The following is a 16,213-nucleotide window of genomic DNA, read 5'->3' on the forward strand; positions in this document are numbered from 1 at the left end:
CAATCATAACACATTCTGGCGGTGCACTCCACTCACTGACTACTCTTTTTGTAAAAAAATTAACTCCTCACTCTTGCCCCCCCCCCTCCCCACACACCTTTCACTTGATCTATAATCTTCTCTGTTAATCTAATAAAATCCTCTTATTAACTCAAGATCACATCACATTTTTCATGCCTTCTTGCTAACTCTGCAGTTTACATTACCTGGATCTGCTCTCCAGGATTCCACACTTGGTCTACTGTGTGGAATCTCATATCACACAGTAGACCATGTGTGGTCTGAGAAGTGCTTTATACAATAGCAAAAACTACCTCCTGATCCTACTTGTCATTGTGCTTCTTGTAATAGCAGCAATATACTGTGCAGCTTTGTGACACTTGCACTCTGCTCCCTGAACTTTACAGTGTCAACCATCATTCTCAGATCTCAAATCTTGCCTGAAATTCCATCAGGACATCAATACACAGCCTTGTAGGATATCTGTATTAAAATTCAGTTATCCCACAAATTAAAAATTAGAAAATAATTAATTCAGAGTTAAGAAGTTAATTATAAGGTATTATTTTGTAAAGTAGTTAAACATATATTTCATTTTCTATGTTGCAGGCAAGAGATGTTATTTTCGTTTTTGGCTCCTGAAGTCTTGTTTGGGTGTGAATACACCACTCTATTCTATCTAATTTAAATTTATTTAAATTAGATATTAGAGCTTAATTGTAATTTTGTATGAGCTGTCAAGTTTTGTAATGTTGATACTGCTTCTATCTAAACAAATGTTGTTTACAAAATATGGCCACTTATGAGAGAAGTCAAATTCACCACTATATGTTCAGAAGTAATTAAATGAACTTATCTCAGTGCATGCAAGATTGTAAAATGAAGAATTGGTTATAATTTCTGCTACTTTTAAATTATAAGCAAATATACTTTCCTGCACTATTTAAAGAACTTTTTCAATGTTTGTAGTGCTGTGTGGTGGTGCACATAGTGGACCTGAGCAGAAATTTTTCTAATACATTTCTAATCATGCACAGAGTGAAAAGAATGTTAATTTTCTACTCTTAAACAACTGAATGCTAAGCATTCAGTTGTTTAAGAGTAGAAAAGAAACAAAGCCAGAGTAGACACAGAAACTCCACAAAGGGAAGTTTGTGGAGTTTCTGTGTCTTCAATAGATGAAGACTGAACAGAAATTAGTAGAGTTCAAAATGAAGACTGGGAGAGGATATCCCTCTATAAAGAGATAAGTGTGAAGTTAATTGTAGTCATTCATCCATATCAGATTGATTTCAGTTAAAGCTGAAAGGAAGCTGATTGATTTCCAGTTCTTATAGAGTGGGCTCGGTAAAGTTTGTTTATTTAGGATTCTCGGTCTAATATTATTATTATTATTATTATCAACAGACCTCCATGGAGTCAAGAGGCTCATCGTGAGAGACCCCACTCTCACATGCACAGTTCATCATATCTCGACTTAGATACATTCACTGTCCTCACGCTCATTAGACTCTCAGGCAATGCATTCCAATCACCTGCAACTCTCCATAGAAAAAATCTACTTCTCACACCCACCTTATACAGCTTCAAGGGATGGCCTATCATTCTCACCCTGTCTCCAGATATTGTATAAAAAATCTCATCCACATTAATCTGGTAATTTCCCCTTACCAATTTATGCATCTTGATCGTGTCTCCCCTGTGTAATTTGCATTCTCTCAATCTGCCCTCATATTCCAGAGACCAGAAACCAACTTAGTTAATCATCTATGAATCGTCTACAACATCTCATCCTTTGGAAAACCTGGTGACCAAATCTGTACACATTAATCTATATGTGACCTGAACAATTTTAGCAAAACATCCACAGAATTTTAAGTCTTTCCACCACAACCCCCAAATCCTTCATCTCCTCCACCACTTCCAAAATATCCCCACAAATCCTACAATCTTCAACTCATCTGTTCTTCCCAAATTTTAAAATCTTACACTTTGTCACATTAAACTGATATCTCCATATGCTCGTCCATTTTGACAGTCAATTTAGGTCTCTTACGAAGCTACATCTGCTCTACTTCTCAATAACTCTACCAACTTTGCTCATCTGCAAACAACTATATGTCACCATTTAAGCCCTCTCCAGTGTCATTTACATACAAATTAAACAACAGCAATAGCCCCAAAACAGGCCCCTGTGGCATGTCATGCCACTAGTGACTTTCCTCTTCTCCCCAAAAAAAACAGCCTGTTTGATGCAAACAGCCAATCTCTAATCCAGTGCATTAATCTACTACCCAATCAAATCTGTTCCAACTTAACTACTAGTTTGTCATGTGGCAATCTGTCAAAAGCCTTTGAAAAATCTAAATATACAACTGTATATGAATTCCCCCCCCCCTTGTCTAATGTATTCATCACCTTGTTATAATAAGTAAGCAGATTGCTAAAACATGATCTTTCCTTAGCAAACCCATGTTTTCCATTAAAGAGAATTCTACTACTGTCCACCCAGTTCTTGTCCTCACTATCTTCTCCAACACCTTGACCACAACTCCAGACAAGCAGATTGGTTCTATAATTTGAAGCCTTTATCACCCTCTTTATGAAGTGGAACAATTTTGCTATCTTTCCACTCCTTTGAAACTTGGGATAATACTGGGTGTCCCAAAATTCACGCAAGAAGTAATTTTGATAGAAAACACGCGTTTTTAATTAAAAATTGTAATTTCTTATTGATTCATGAAGTATACAGTATAGGGTTATGCATGGAATAGTATATCGGGTAAATGGCCTCCACGGCTTTGCTGGCACATTCACACTCTTTTGTCAAAATTTTCCATGACTGTTTTGCATAAATGTGGCTGAATTTCGTTGATACATCGCTCAATTTCCTCCTTCACGGCGTGGGTGGTCGTGGGCTTGTTGGCATAAACTTTAGACTTCAAAAAATTCCAATGGCGTTAAGTCACATGATCTGAGCAGCCAATTCTGATCACTAAAACGGGAAATTACACGACCAGGAAATGACTCATGCAGTAATTGAATAAGTTAGGTTAGGTTGTTTCTCGGGCTGTATGGCATGTGGCACCGTCTTGTTGAAACCACATGTTGTCCACATCCATATCTTGCAATTTAGGCACAAAAACTGGATTATCATGTCGCGATAGCGAGCACCATTAATTAACTGTTATTGCCTTACCAGCCACATTTTCGAAGAAGAATGGACTGTTGACGCCTCCAGCCCAAAATCCATACCAAACAGTGACACGTTGTGGATGCATTTGTTTCTCAACAATCACTCGTGGATTTTCTGAACCCCAAATGCGAACAATTTTGTCGATTAACGAAGCCATCAAGATGAAAATGAGCCTCATCGCTGAAGATGATTTTGTTCGAAAAATAAGCATCTACTTGTTGTTCCATAATCCATTCAATGAACTCTCTTTGCTGTGTGTGGTCAGTAGGCTTCAGTTCTTGAGTCAGTTGAACTTTGTAAGCATAAAGATGCAAATCTTTTGTGAGAATACGCTGTAGAGAGCTTCTCGAAATGCCCAATTCAAGACCACGGTGCCGAATTGATGTTCCTGGACTCTCAGCAACACTCTCACGAACTGCTTCGATGTTTTCTGTTGAACGACTTGTTGAAGGACGGCCAGAGTGTATAAGATCACTAATTGATCCAGTTTCCTTGAATTTTTTAATTAATCTTTTCACAGTTGATGAAGTTAAATCAGTATTCCGACCATATTTTGTACGAAAATTGCGAACTGTAGCTGCCAAACCTTCATTAATTTTAAAATATTGCTCAACAATGAAAATGCATTGTTCTTTCGTGTAGCACTCCATTTTTAATAACCCTGAACTGTCAGCTGTCACGCTGTCTTTTTTTTTCTTGTTGGCAACACTTTACCGCACAAATGGCGCTAAATTTAAATCTTGCGTGAATTTTGAGACACCTTTTAGTAAAATTACTGAGTGAGCACTATGCAAAAGTATATCATCCAGGTGGTGACATTGCAGAAATGGAAGACCCAACAGCTTATATGGAATTGCGGTGAATGAAGTGGAGGTGAGTAGTCTATTACAAAACCTCAATGTCAATTCATCTGCGGGATTGGATGGTATACCAGCTTGTGTCGTATGAGAAGTGGCTAAAGAATTGTCAGTGCCTTTGACCATTTTGTTTAATTTGAGTCTCTGGTCTGGGTTAGTCCCAAGGGGGTGGAAAGAAGGGAAAATAGTTCCACTGCATAAAGGAAGTTCCAAGACTGCTGTTGAAAATTACTGGCTGATCAGCATATCAGGAATTGTTGTCAAGGTCTTGGAGAAAATAGTCAAGAAGAAAATACAAGATTGGATTGAAGAAAATGGGATACTGTATCGGGGACAGCATGATTTTGTGAAGGGTAGATCATGCCTCAGTAACTTGTCACGTTCTATAACACAGTGACGACTGAACTGGATAAGGGTTTACAGTGATTCTACTGGACCTTGCTAAAGCCTTTGATAGGATACCACATGGAATTCTAATCAGTAAACTGCAGCATATGAGAATGGATATAGGGTTGGTGAGATGGATAGGAGGGTGGTTGATGGAGAGATATCAGAGAGTAGTTTATTCAGGAGTAGAGTCCAAAAGACGGCCTGTGACTAGTAGTGTGCTGCAGGGTTCTGTTCTTGGACCACTACTGTTTAATTTTTTCATTAACGATATAGGAAAGGATCTGAGAGGACTGTGCATCTGTTTTTCGGATGATGCAAAGTTAGGTAGAGCAATAGTGAATGCTCAGGATGTCAAAATTTTGCAGGATGATTTGGATAGTTTGAAGGACTGGGCTAAGGAGAATGGATGTCAATTTAATGTGGAAAAATGTAAGGTTTTGCATTTTGGGGTGAAAAGATTAGCAGCAGTATATCACATTGGTGGAACTGTACTCCAGGAGATTGACAAGGCCAGGGATTTGGGCGTGTTGGTGAATATGAAATGTTCCACAGAGTTAAAGCTGTTAACTCTGTGGAACATTTCTCAAGACACATGGTAATATACCATCAGGTCTCATGGCCCTGTTGAAATCAAGTTGACTCAATTCCTCATATATGATAATCATCCCCACTTTATACTTCCACATATAACCTTTTTTCACAAAACTCCTAATATGGCTGGCCACCACTCAAGTGATCAGTTGGTGGTCACCTTCACCAACTTGAGGAAGATGTGATGCTTCATTTACAATAATATCTTCTGATAAATCATATCCAAGACCCTCGCTCCACGTGTGTCCTATGTTACATACTGCTTAATTAGTTATCCTTTAAAAACTCTAGAAATTCCTTCTCTTTGGTTCCTGATGCTCTCAGACTGGAATTCATTCCAGTCTGTATTACCATAATTGAAATCATCTATAATGATCACCCTTTGCTTATTAGCCACATTAATTTGTCTAAACATTTCCTTCTAACTTCCATCCACATTACCAAGTCTATAGCAACATCCTACTAAACATTTCATGGTGTTCACTTCACACCATACTGCTTCAAAACCACTGTCAGTATTTTCTCATGCATCTCCACCCTAGATGGGCACAACTCCTCTGCTGTCATCAATAACACTCCTCCTCCCTTTTTGCTTTGTCTCTTCATGAAAGACTACATATCCCTCCATCTCTATTCCTGTTAGAATGTCATCCTTGTTCAACCATGTTTCACTTGTATCAACAATTTTGGGTGAATAAACTCTATCAATGTCACAATTTCATTCCCCCTTGTTTCGAATAATTCTAGCATTTGTTAACATACATGCTAGCTCATTTCTGTTTCTATAATATCCCACTAACCCCACTTTTCGGACACAATTCCTGTACACTTTCACACTCTACCCTGTCTATTCCTATCTATTATCACTGATGTTACGCCCTTTCCCAGACCTAAATGTCACCCTCACATCCTTGATTATCTTAATCCTTTCTTGTGCACTCCCACATCTACTCCTGAAACCATCATCTACACTTTTCACGCAGTGTCTCCCTATCCACCCTGACCTTCCTTGTTTCCCTGTCCCCCTGTTTGTTCCTTCTCTCTTATTTTCTGCACTCGTGCCACTCATCTCTCCATTCACAAACTTGCCTGTCTTACTCTCCTGCTCTTTCACCAACAATTTTACATCTCTTGCTTTCTCAGGTCTTACATCCACTTCAGTCATTCTCTCTCTTGCAGCAACAGTTTCTCCAACCGACTCACACCAAATTCATTCAAATGTACCCCATCTATTTTATTCAGCTATATATGCACCTCAAACTCATTCCACACATTCACAAAATGAACTTCTTTCTACTTACACAACTCTGCTAACATATCATTCATAATCTTCACTTGATTTTTCAACTCATCATTATCATACCTGGATAACATGCTGACTACCTTACCTATCACACTGTTATTTTCCTTAACAGCCTCATGACATCCCTTCTTACATGCTTCTTGTTACCAGTCAAATCATTCATGCTACCAATTCTTTTGCTTGCATACTCCTCTTATTCAATGCTTCAACCATCCTTTTCATTATACCTCGCGGAAAACAGACCTTGTGCACCTTTTCACTCACCACACCTCTTATCATCAAATCTCTGTACATTGCTATTGTCAAATCATTCAGTATTTCTTTCAAATCTTTTGTCCTATTCCTTATGAAATTCCCTGCAAGTCCATAAATCTTCTCATTTCATTCCTCATATGTTTAATCTCTTCTCTCATCTTTACCAACTCTGCTTTTATATCTTCGATTAGTTTTTTAGTGCTATTTATGCAAATTGCATTTTCACTACCTTGGATGTCTGCTGTCTTACTGCTCACTGCTGCTAACTCACCGCCAGCTCACTTACTACTTACTGCCGCTGACTTGTCTTACTCATTTCGACTTTCACCCAATGTCTTACTGTTGCCATTCAAGCACTCAGCTATATTGTCAACTCTGTTTACTCCCATAGCTACATCCACGATCTTTTGTCCTCTACTGCTTACATTCATTGTTATCTCATAATCATAGTGTGCTGCACTTCTTACATACTCAAACTCTCTCTTCACTCCTATTTATCTTCTCCCCATAAATATCTTCAATCTTTCTCCAAGCATACATACTGCATTCAAGGCATCTCATCACTTTTGAAAAATCTATGCTACTTGCATTCATCTTTCACGCCATCTTAATATTTCACTGCCATTTTATTTATGCTCAAAGTTGCATGCAAGAAACACATAGAAATTTAATAAATACAGAATTTTAACTATACTGAACATCACCTACTATTCACATCTATCATACAGCAATATTTAAAAAACTAGTTATCACTAATGCCATACACAATTTTAAATTTAAACTTATCTTTTCATAATGATCTTGACGAACACAGCTCTCTCTTCACCACCTGGTGGCTACTTCAATATGATATGTAATTTCTAACAGTTGATATGGTTTTAGTTATTTTTTCAGAAGCTTTCATCTAGAAAGCAAAGGTGTTCTGAAGTGACAAAACTGTGGATAAGGTTTTAAGGAGAATGTTGGGACTTTCGTATAGAAAGTTGGTTCGTTCTAAAGTGATAATATAGTTTTTAGTAGTTTATTCAGTGGAGTTTGTTGTTACTTTCATATAGAAAGTAAAGTTACTGGAGTGTCTTGGATGAAGACAAGATATGTTTTCTTCGGTGTTCTGTGATTTTAAGATGCTAGAAGAATTTGATTGTCTATGTTGTTGTCATATAGAGAGTAGTTTGTGTTAGTCTTTCTCCTCTGTCAATTCAAGAGAAAACAAAAGTTCTGTAAGAGAAAAGAAACTGAAATTCTAGAAGTTGTGTACATTTAAGTGTGTTTCTTGTTGTGATTTGATGTTGTATATATTTGTGTTTTTTGTAAATTAAAGATTTTCGTTTGGTTACAAGAGTGAAGACTCAGTCTCTTAATGGATAAATGTTTTTTGGGTTAATTTAGAAGATAAGATATTTGTGTGAGATCCTGGAATATGAATTCTGTGTGCAAGCTAGAATTTAGTTATGGTGTTTTCTTTTTAATTTGAATCTAAGATTTTAAACCATTTGGAGATTGAGAGAGTAAGAAGATTGAGAAAGTAAAAAATACACAACTTATTGGCATCATTCAGAAGAGAATGTATTATTCATCTTCATTTATCCCAGCTTGTATAGCAACTTGTTGTGCAGCACTCTATGACATGTCTTTGCCTAGTCCAATAATATCATGCACATGAGTCTCCCTTTATCCTACACCTGTATCATAAACTACAAGTAGGTTGCTAAAGCAATTAGCATTATTTTAACTTCTTTCCACTCTTGGAACTCTTTCTGCTGCAAAAACTCCCATTAAACAACCAGATCAAGGGCACTAATTCTTTTGCACATCCATCCAACACTTAATAATTATTTTTCCTCTTCCTCTTACTTTGGATTTTCTTTGACCTGACTGGTCAGTATCCTCATACCACCACTGTTTCTTTCTTTATACATTTTGAAAAATTATGAAGACAACTACCGTGTTTGAGTAAAACTTTAGTTTAATATAAACCAAAATCAACAATCTACGTTTCGACCTTCATATCAAGGTCATCTTCTGGAGCAAATACACTATATACAGAGAAACAAGCTGCACTACAATCTACATGGTTTGCTAAAGTTACTGACCAACCGTTACAACAATTATTGGCCTGATCTCTGGTGAAAAAAAAATAAAAATCTTTACTACATCAACACTAGTGTCCTATTATTATCTGTTGGTTACAAAATTACATTGTGCTGGAGAGCAACATGTTTATATATATATATATATATATAATAAAAACATGATTGTACATATAAATTTCAACCAGTTGAAATTTATATGTATAATCATGGAATAGTTTCCAATACTAGCTGAAGGTTGCTTAAAGTCCTGAAGTATGCTAGATACTAAATATTAAGTAGGCTGAATATGTGCCATCCAGATTCTTAGAATTTTCATGTCACCATTATTGTTGATATTCAGGTGGTTAATCAGAATTTTGCAGGCTTCTTTAAATTTTCTTTCATACCAGCTTTTTGTGTGGTGTAAAGAGCAGGTACTTTTCCATTCGATTTGGTGTAAGGTGTTGAGAGCATGATCTGAGAGGCCTGCTTCACCAAAATAGTTATATTTAATGTGTCTTTTGTGTTCTTTTTTTTATGTATAGGGATTGTACATCCAGTTTCACCAATATAAGGTAAGTTACAGGTGCAGTAGATGCAATAAACTCCAGGATGTGCCGGTGGGAGGAGAGGATCCTTAGAGGAGTTGAATATGTTTTTTAGTTTTGTAGGTGGTTTAAAGGTGGCATTGAGATTATAATGGTGTAGGATTCTGTTGATTTTTTCTGATAACCCTTTAATGTATCGGATGTCTCTGGTTTTACTGTAATTTAGATTCTTTTTGATGAAGTTTTTTTGAAGAACTTTATTAATAGTATTTTTGTTATAGCCATTATTTATAAATGTGTTGCTAATAATTTTTAATTCTTGTTTAAAAGCTTGCTGATTAGAGCAAATTGTTATAGCTCTGTTTTTAAGGATGTTAATGACTCCATCTTTTTGTGATGGGGGGTGGTATGATTTAGCATGTATGTATTGGCCAGTATGTGTTGGTTTGCGGTAGACTGTGAAGGATAGACTGCCTTAAGGAAGACGTGTGACCAGTGTATCCAGGAATGGGAGCAAGTTCTCAATGCCACCTTTAAACCACCTACAAAACTAAAAAACATATTCAACTCCTCTAAGGATCCTCTCCTCCCATTGGCACATCCTGGAGTTTATTGCATCTACTGCACCTGTAACTTACCTTATATTGGTGAAACTGGATGTACAATCCCTATACATAAAAAAAAAAGAACACAAAAGACACATTAAATATAACAATTTTGGTGAAGCAGGCCTCTCAGATCATGCTCTCAACACCTTACACCAAATTGATTGGAAAAGTACCCGCTCTTTACACCATACAAAAACCTGGGATGAAAGAAAATTTAAAGAAGCCTGCGAAATTCTGATTAACCACCTGAATATCAACAATAATGGTGGCATGAAAATTCCAAGAATCTGGATGGCACATATTCAGCACCTACTTAATATTTAGTATCTAGCATACTTTAGGACTTTAAGCAACCTTCAGCTAGTATTGGAAACTATTCCATACCAACTGGTTAAAATTTATATGTATAATCATGTTTTTATTATATATATATATATATATATAAACATGTTGTTCTCCAGCTCAATGTAATTTCGTAACCAATAGATAATAATAGGACTCTAGTGTTGATGTAGTAAAGATTTTTTATTTTTTTTTCACCAGAGATCAGGCCAATAATTGTTGTAACGGTTGGTCAGTAACTTTAGCAAACCATGTAGATTGTAGTGCAGTTTGTTTCTCTGTATGTATAGTGTATATGCTCCAGAAGATGACCTTGATATGAAGATTGAAATGAGTGTTGATTTTGGTTTATATTAAACTAAAGTTTTACTCAAACGTGGTAATTTTACAAAATGTATTCTGATCACCATGTATTGAAGAAAGGTTTTTTCTTTATCATTTTGCACTCCTCATGCATCTGATCACTATTGATTGTCTTATACATCTTTCATAGCATCTTTTCCCACTACTTATCTAATTTCACATGTTATGGCAAAAGTTATATTACCCATAAGTGTCTAGAATTTTGAGATACAATATACACCATTATGTTCTATGATCTGGATCCATCCTCTCTCTCTGCAAGCAGTTGGTTCCATTGTCATACCTCATGTCCTGTGAGTTGAACAAAAATACTCGACACTCAGTTGCAACTTTTTCAGTATTGGTGAAGTGAAGTGCCACCATGGAGGAAGTCAGCCATTGATCAGAATGAATGATAATCTGATGTTTCCAGCTCTAGCCTGTATGGATGAGAGAAAACCTCTTCAATTTTTTTCCTGTTATCTGAACTGCTATGTTCAGTCAATTTGTCTTGTTGGAGGAGAGCCCTCTATTGATTAACCAATACTAGTCATTAAAAAGCACATGAAGAACATCATCAGCTTTAATTTCTTAGAATGATGAGCATGATAGTACACTCTTCAACCATCTTGAAGTGGACTGCTTCTTTGATTTTCCACTAAATGCACATTCTTATTCTTCAACTGATTTCTTATCAGAACTGCAGTGTTGCTTCACTTGGGTTGAGGAGATATTGATTTTGTGTATTTATGTTGAAGTAGACCTGCTTTTCATCACAGTTAATAATTTAACTAAACTTGTGCAATTTTTACAGCTTGCGTCTTTCTTGCCAAACTAGTAAAGATGACATCACAGTTTCCTCTGGAATAACAAGTTTGGTTGACAATATTGCTGGTGCCTGGAGGCATTGTCTTTGATTTGATGCAGCTTCTCATCATCAGCAGAGAATGATCACAAACATAGATTTTTACATGAGCACTTTTTACACAGCATTCAAATCCAGAGTTTTTCTTCATAGCATTGTCTTTTCACATTTCGTGTATTTTAAATACATTGTGATAGGTTCTTTCAGAACCAAAGTAATCTTATAAAGTTAACTATATTGTGATAATAATCTATTTTATTCTAGAGTAGTTTCCTGAAACACAACATAATTTGGAATTATGTAAAAGAAAGATCATTCACTTATCTTCCTGTAACCCCATTTTTCACTGACCCCAGTCTGAAGATATATACAAAAGAGCATGATTGGCTTTTTACTGAATTTTCCACCACTCCTCCCTTCTTTTTATCCTTAAGCTCTTTTTATATATAACCTTTTCTTCCATTTGTTCCATTTTCTTTTCCTTGTAAATCCTGCTAACGACTTATCCCTTCTTAATTAAGAAAATAATCCCAAATACAGTTTTCTTCTGCTTCACTGGAAAATGAAGTCATAGCCATGCAAGTGATGACCTTTCTTTTATGTAATTTCAAATTAAACTATGTTTGTTAACCTCTCCAAATTAAATAGCTTTGCAACCACAATAGATATTTTCACACTATTTTCAAAGCTCAAATATTCACCTTTGGCTACTCACTCTAAACAATAAAAGAAATTCAGTTAGCATTAAAATATGCAATTCATACATTATGAACATCTACGTTAAATTAATGCTTAAGTAAATTCTTGTAAATAAATCACAAGAAGAATCTCTTTCTTTTGGGAGATAGAAGAAATATAGGTATTTATTATAGTGTGAAAAAAAAAAGAAAACAAATGAAAAGACATAACTTCCTTCTGAAGAACTTTTGATTTGCCATCTGCTTAATTTTAAAATGTAATTAATTTTCTCATTTTTCATAATATAGTGCACTTCAAATCCAGCTGAGTGGAAGCCATTCCAGGGATTCCAAAAGTGGCATCGACTTGAGTCACGGCTTTCTTTGGATCTTAGAATTCCAGTTCCTCAAGAACAGAAGATGTTTTCTTTATTAAAACAGCTTGAGGCTGGTCTTAATCCAGTCTATCAAAGTATAACAGAGGCTCAAGTATTGATTAATGGGATACTGAGAAAAGCAGAAGAAGTTTTGAGTCCATCATCTGAAATAAAGAAAGGGAAACAAAAAGACAGAGACAAATCACCACAGCAATGTTATAATATTGAGTTATTCCTCCCTCTGGTAAGAATAGTAATAGTATAAAAATAACTGATTTTACATAGTGCTTATTAAAAACTTTATCAGCAAAATGTAATTGGAGTCTATAAAACTTTTAGAAATTTTGGCTATAAAACTTGCCAAGAAATTATATTCTTGTTTCCTTTATCGTTTATCCAGGCAGGAGCAAAGCATAAGTATCTTCACAACTGGACTACTTGTATATGGAGGCTTCACATTACTTGCCTTAGTATTCCATAATGCAAAGTGTTGGATCGTAACTTCTTCTCAATCACGTTTTATCGTCTTACAATTCTCTCTCTTTAGTATTTAACTAGTTGTAGGTTGATATATCAATTGAATATGAAGAAAATTTATATTATACTGTGCCACTCCGTATTCTGAATTGCAAGAGCAACTTAGATAAATCAACCTTCAACTGTACTAGGGTATCATAAGCTGATTTTAGGCCAAGGTTTTTATTTTTACTACATAGGGTTTCTGCTGAGATTCGAATTATTTTAATGAGCAGTGCAATGAGACAATCATGCAAGTACAAAATTCAATTCAAATAAAATTATTTAATGCAGTGACACATAAATTACATCATAACACAATATTCCAACAGGAACATTATGATTGAACGAATATAAAGCTCTCATTAAGTCACTACTATACTATTCAGCTAAGCTTAAACTTTATAATTAAATATTATATTTAACAGATCTTATCCTTCTTATTACAAAGAACTTATATCATAACTCTACTCTGATTAAGGTTACATTTCAAAACAATTTTAAATATCAAATCAGTTCAAGATATTCAGAAGAATACAACTATGAACATTCAGACATTCATTTGTAATTCTCTAGGCTCAGTTAATCAATTTTAGTCCATGTAAGTTCGAGATTCTTAAATTACAACAAATAGGCTTCACAGTATTCTCATTTAGTTAATGAACACTTAATTCTATAACATGGCATTTATCATTTGAAGAGGGAAAAGTCTTAGCACATCATATATTAAATCTTGACTCGCTGAATACTGCAACTAGGAACAATTTACTTTCGGAGGAATTAATTTTCGTTACTTCTCGCTAAGTATAGTAAAGGTAATCTTACCAGGATATAGCTTCAAGCTTCAACACATCATAAGTAGATCGAACAACAATTTTTAAGTCCTTGCTGACATTTACTATGTAGTAACACAAACTTAAAAGAATCTTCCATTTCTGCAACTGATTTATAGACTTGGGAGAATATAATCTTTATGCACTTGGTTTAAGTTATCTACTTATTTCTTCATTTTCTTATACATATTAACCTATTTCTTGCACTATTTCATTGCTAGGCGTTATGAAGCTTTGGTAAAAATCCAACTCAGAAAAAGGTAGGTTAAAATACCAAGTGATTCCCGGTCCTTTAAATACCGTTTTCAGCACGTCAAAATTCCCTTCCAGTCTCCAGCTACCATTCTCTATACTATCTATCCCAATGGCTTTAACAGGCCTTTAAGGCCCACAACCTTCCAAGCATGCTTGGATTTCGTAACCGAAATACGAGAATAGAATGGTCACTCCTATGCCTCAAGGTATTCTTGGCTATATCCATGTGTGTTCACGGGGCCGGTTTGCCTGCTTGCGGGATGAAAAACACCAGATAAACTGGCGGAAAAAACCCTACTGCCCGCGCCCAAGACCGGCTAACTTGGCTATGGCTGAGGAAGATCCTTCAGCTCCTCACGTCTTCGACGGGAATCGAACCTAGGACACTCCTTCCCCAGGCATATGGTTGCGAAGCGCAAAGCCACTAGGCTAACCGCACGGACACCATTCTCTATACTTCCCTACTTAATTCTCCTTTTACTTTCATTTTCGTTTCCGCTCCTTCCTTTTTCCCACCAGAAACTGTTTCTTACTGGTTTAGCTCGCATCAAACTTGTTTTTCCCTTGGTATATAGTAGTTCATGCGCTAGGAGAAATTTGCATGTTTTCTCACAACAACCAATCAAATGATATCACAAAGAATCTTCTGCATTACAGTTCTAATATTATTATTAAAAGAATAAAGCAAATAAAATAAATGACACTTTAATATAGAGACTTTTCATGTCTATTTAAAAATTACATAAATAAAATTATCTAACAAAACTAAAAAGGAATTCATGAATAATATTTTATAAGCAAGAGACTAACAAAATAAATTTAAATAAATCCTGCTTATGATATGGTAGGTCTTGTTAATTATGAATGAAGTATTATTAATTATAAATATCTTCATTCACAATTTAACAAAAGCACACATCCTTTTGGACATGTATATAATGCATGGCATTATATACATGTCACCCTTTCTTAAGGCCTCATCAGTGGGAGCCATTCCCAGAAGAGATACCAAGGTTGAAGTAATGCAAAAGTCATATATTTCCAACATACAAGTAGTGAAAAGGTACTATCTCTTCTGAAGTTATGTGGAAACTAAATTGTTATTTGAACTTTTTGCAAGAGATATTTTTGATAGGTGACTAGAAAGAAAATTGGTCCAATTCTTTTTTTTCATCTCTTCAACCCACATAGCCTTTTGAAAATTAAGAAAGGCACAAATTTTTGTTGTCAATTACATGTTGAGAGTTTTTATATGTCATCAGCATTAGTGTAAAAGTAGAAGAGAACATTCAAAAAATACAATTTTTTACTTTTATACTAGTCACTTAGCTGTGTGAGCAATGTAATTTAATATTGCTAGAGTTTGCAAAGAATGGGCACAATGCAGTTTGAATTGCTTATAAAATTTTCTTCTATTTTAACCAATTTTACTTAGCTAGGTAATAAAATTAACTGGTGTTTACTACTTAAATGTATTTATTTTTCCAGAGTGTTATGATTTTGTTGTCAATTTAAATAGCAATTCCATAGCAAGTCAATTTTAAAAGTTACTGATTAAGCTGATAACTATTATTTTTCAAGACATAATGTATTGTTGGATCCTATTTCGTCTTAACCCATACTTTGGATCTGACATGTTTGTCACTATGATGTTCTTGAACAAAAAATAAGTTGCTAGTTGATTTCTAATCCAATTATAGAGAAAATTTGTATTTATTGACTGCGCCACTCTATATCTAAATTAGTCCAAGAATTGAAGTAAAACCAATTCTCAACTATTCCTTAATATGTTATTATTATATATACAGGCCGAGTTTGTTTAACTTATTTAATTCACCCACTTTGGTTCGATTATTTTATGAACAGTGTAGTAAAAGAGATTCAGGCAAAATACAACTTTAAATCAACAAAACAAACGTTTAATATGGGCTTACAAATTATACACTTTAGTTTAAATCACTGAATAAGGTATTATAAACATTTTAGCTCATCTTGTAATGTCATACTATCTCAGGCAATGGTTAATCTGTTGTCTGAAATACAGCCTTCACAAAGTTCATTTAACTATTTAATAAAGTTCAATGTCATAAAGTTCCTTAGTGATCAATTACATTAATATCTCATAGTTGCTTAAGTTACAAATACAATAAAAGGGGGCAGTAACACTTCTTCACAAATATACACTC

The 16,213-nt window shown here is 35.1% G+C and overlaps 1 protein-coding gene across 1 annotated transcript in view; it reads left to right on the forward strand.

The window, feature by feature from the left end:
- Nucleotides 1-16,213, forward strand: part of LOC150096364 (protein odr-4 homolog) — a 180,940-nt gene that overhangs the window by 98,765 nt on the left and 65,962 nt on the right. Inside the window, exon 6 of the mRNA XM_090409180.1 lies at nt 12,356-12,667. Coding sequence (XP_090265306.1) covers nt 12,356-12,667 — 312 coding nt within the window. The remainder of the gene's footprint in view (nt 1-12,355; nt 12,668-16,213) is intronic.

The sequence above is a fragment of the Typopeltis vanoorti genome, chromosome 19, assembly GCF_054136105.1.
Source record: "Typopeltis vanoorti isolate ZY-2024b chromosome 19, IOZ_Tvanoo_1.0, whole genome shotgun sequence".
Lineage (NCBI taxonomy): Eukaryota > Metazoa > Arthropoda > Arachnida > Uropygi > Thelyphonidae > Typopeltis > Typopeltis vanoorti.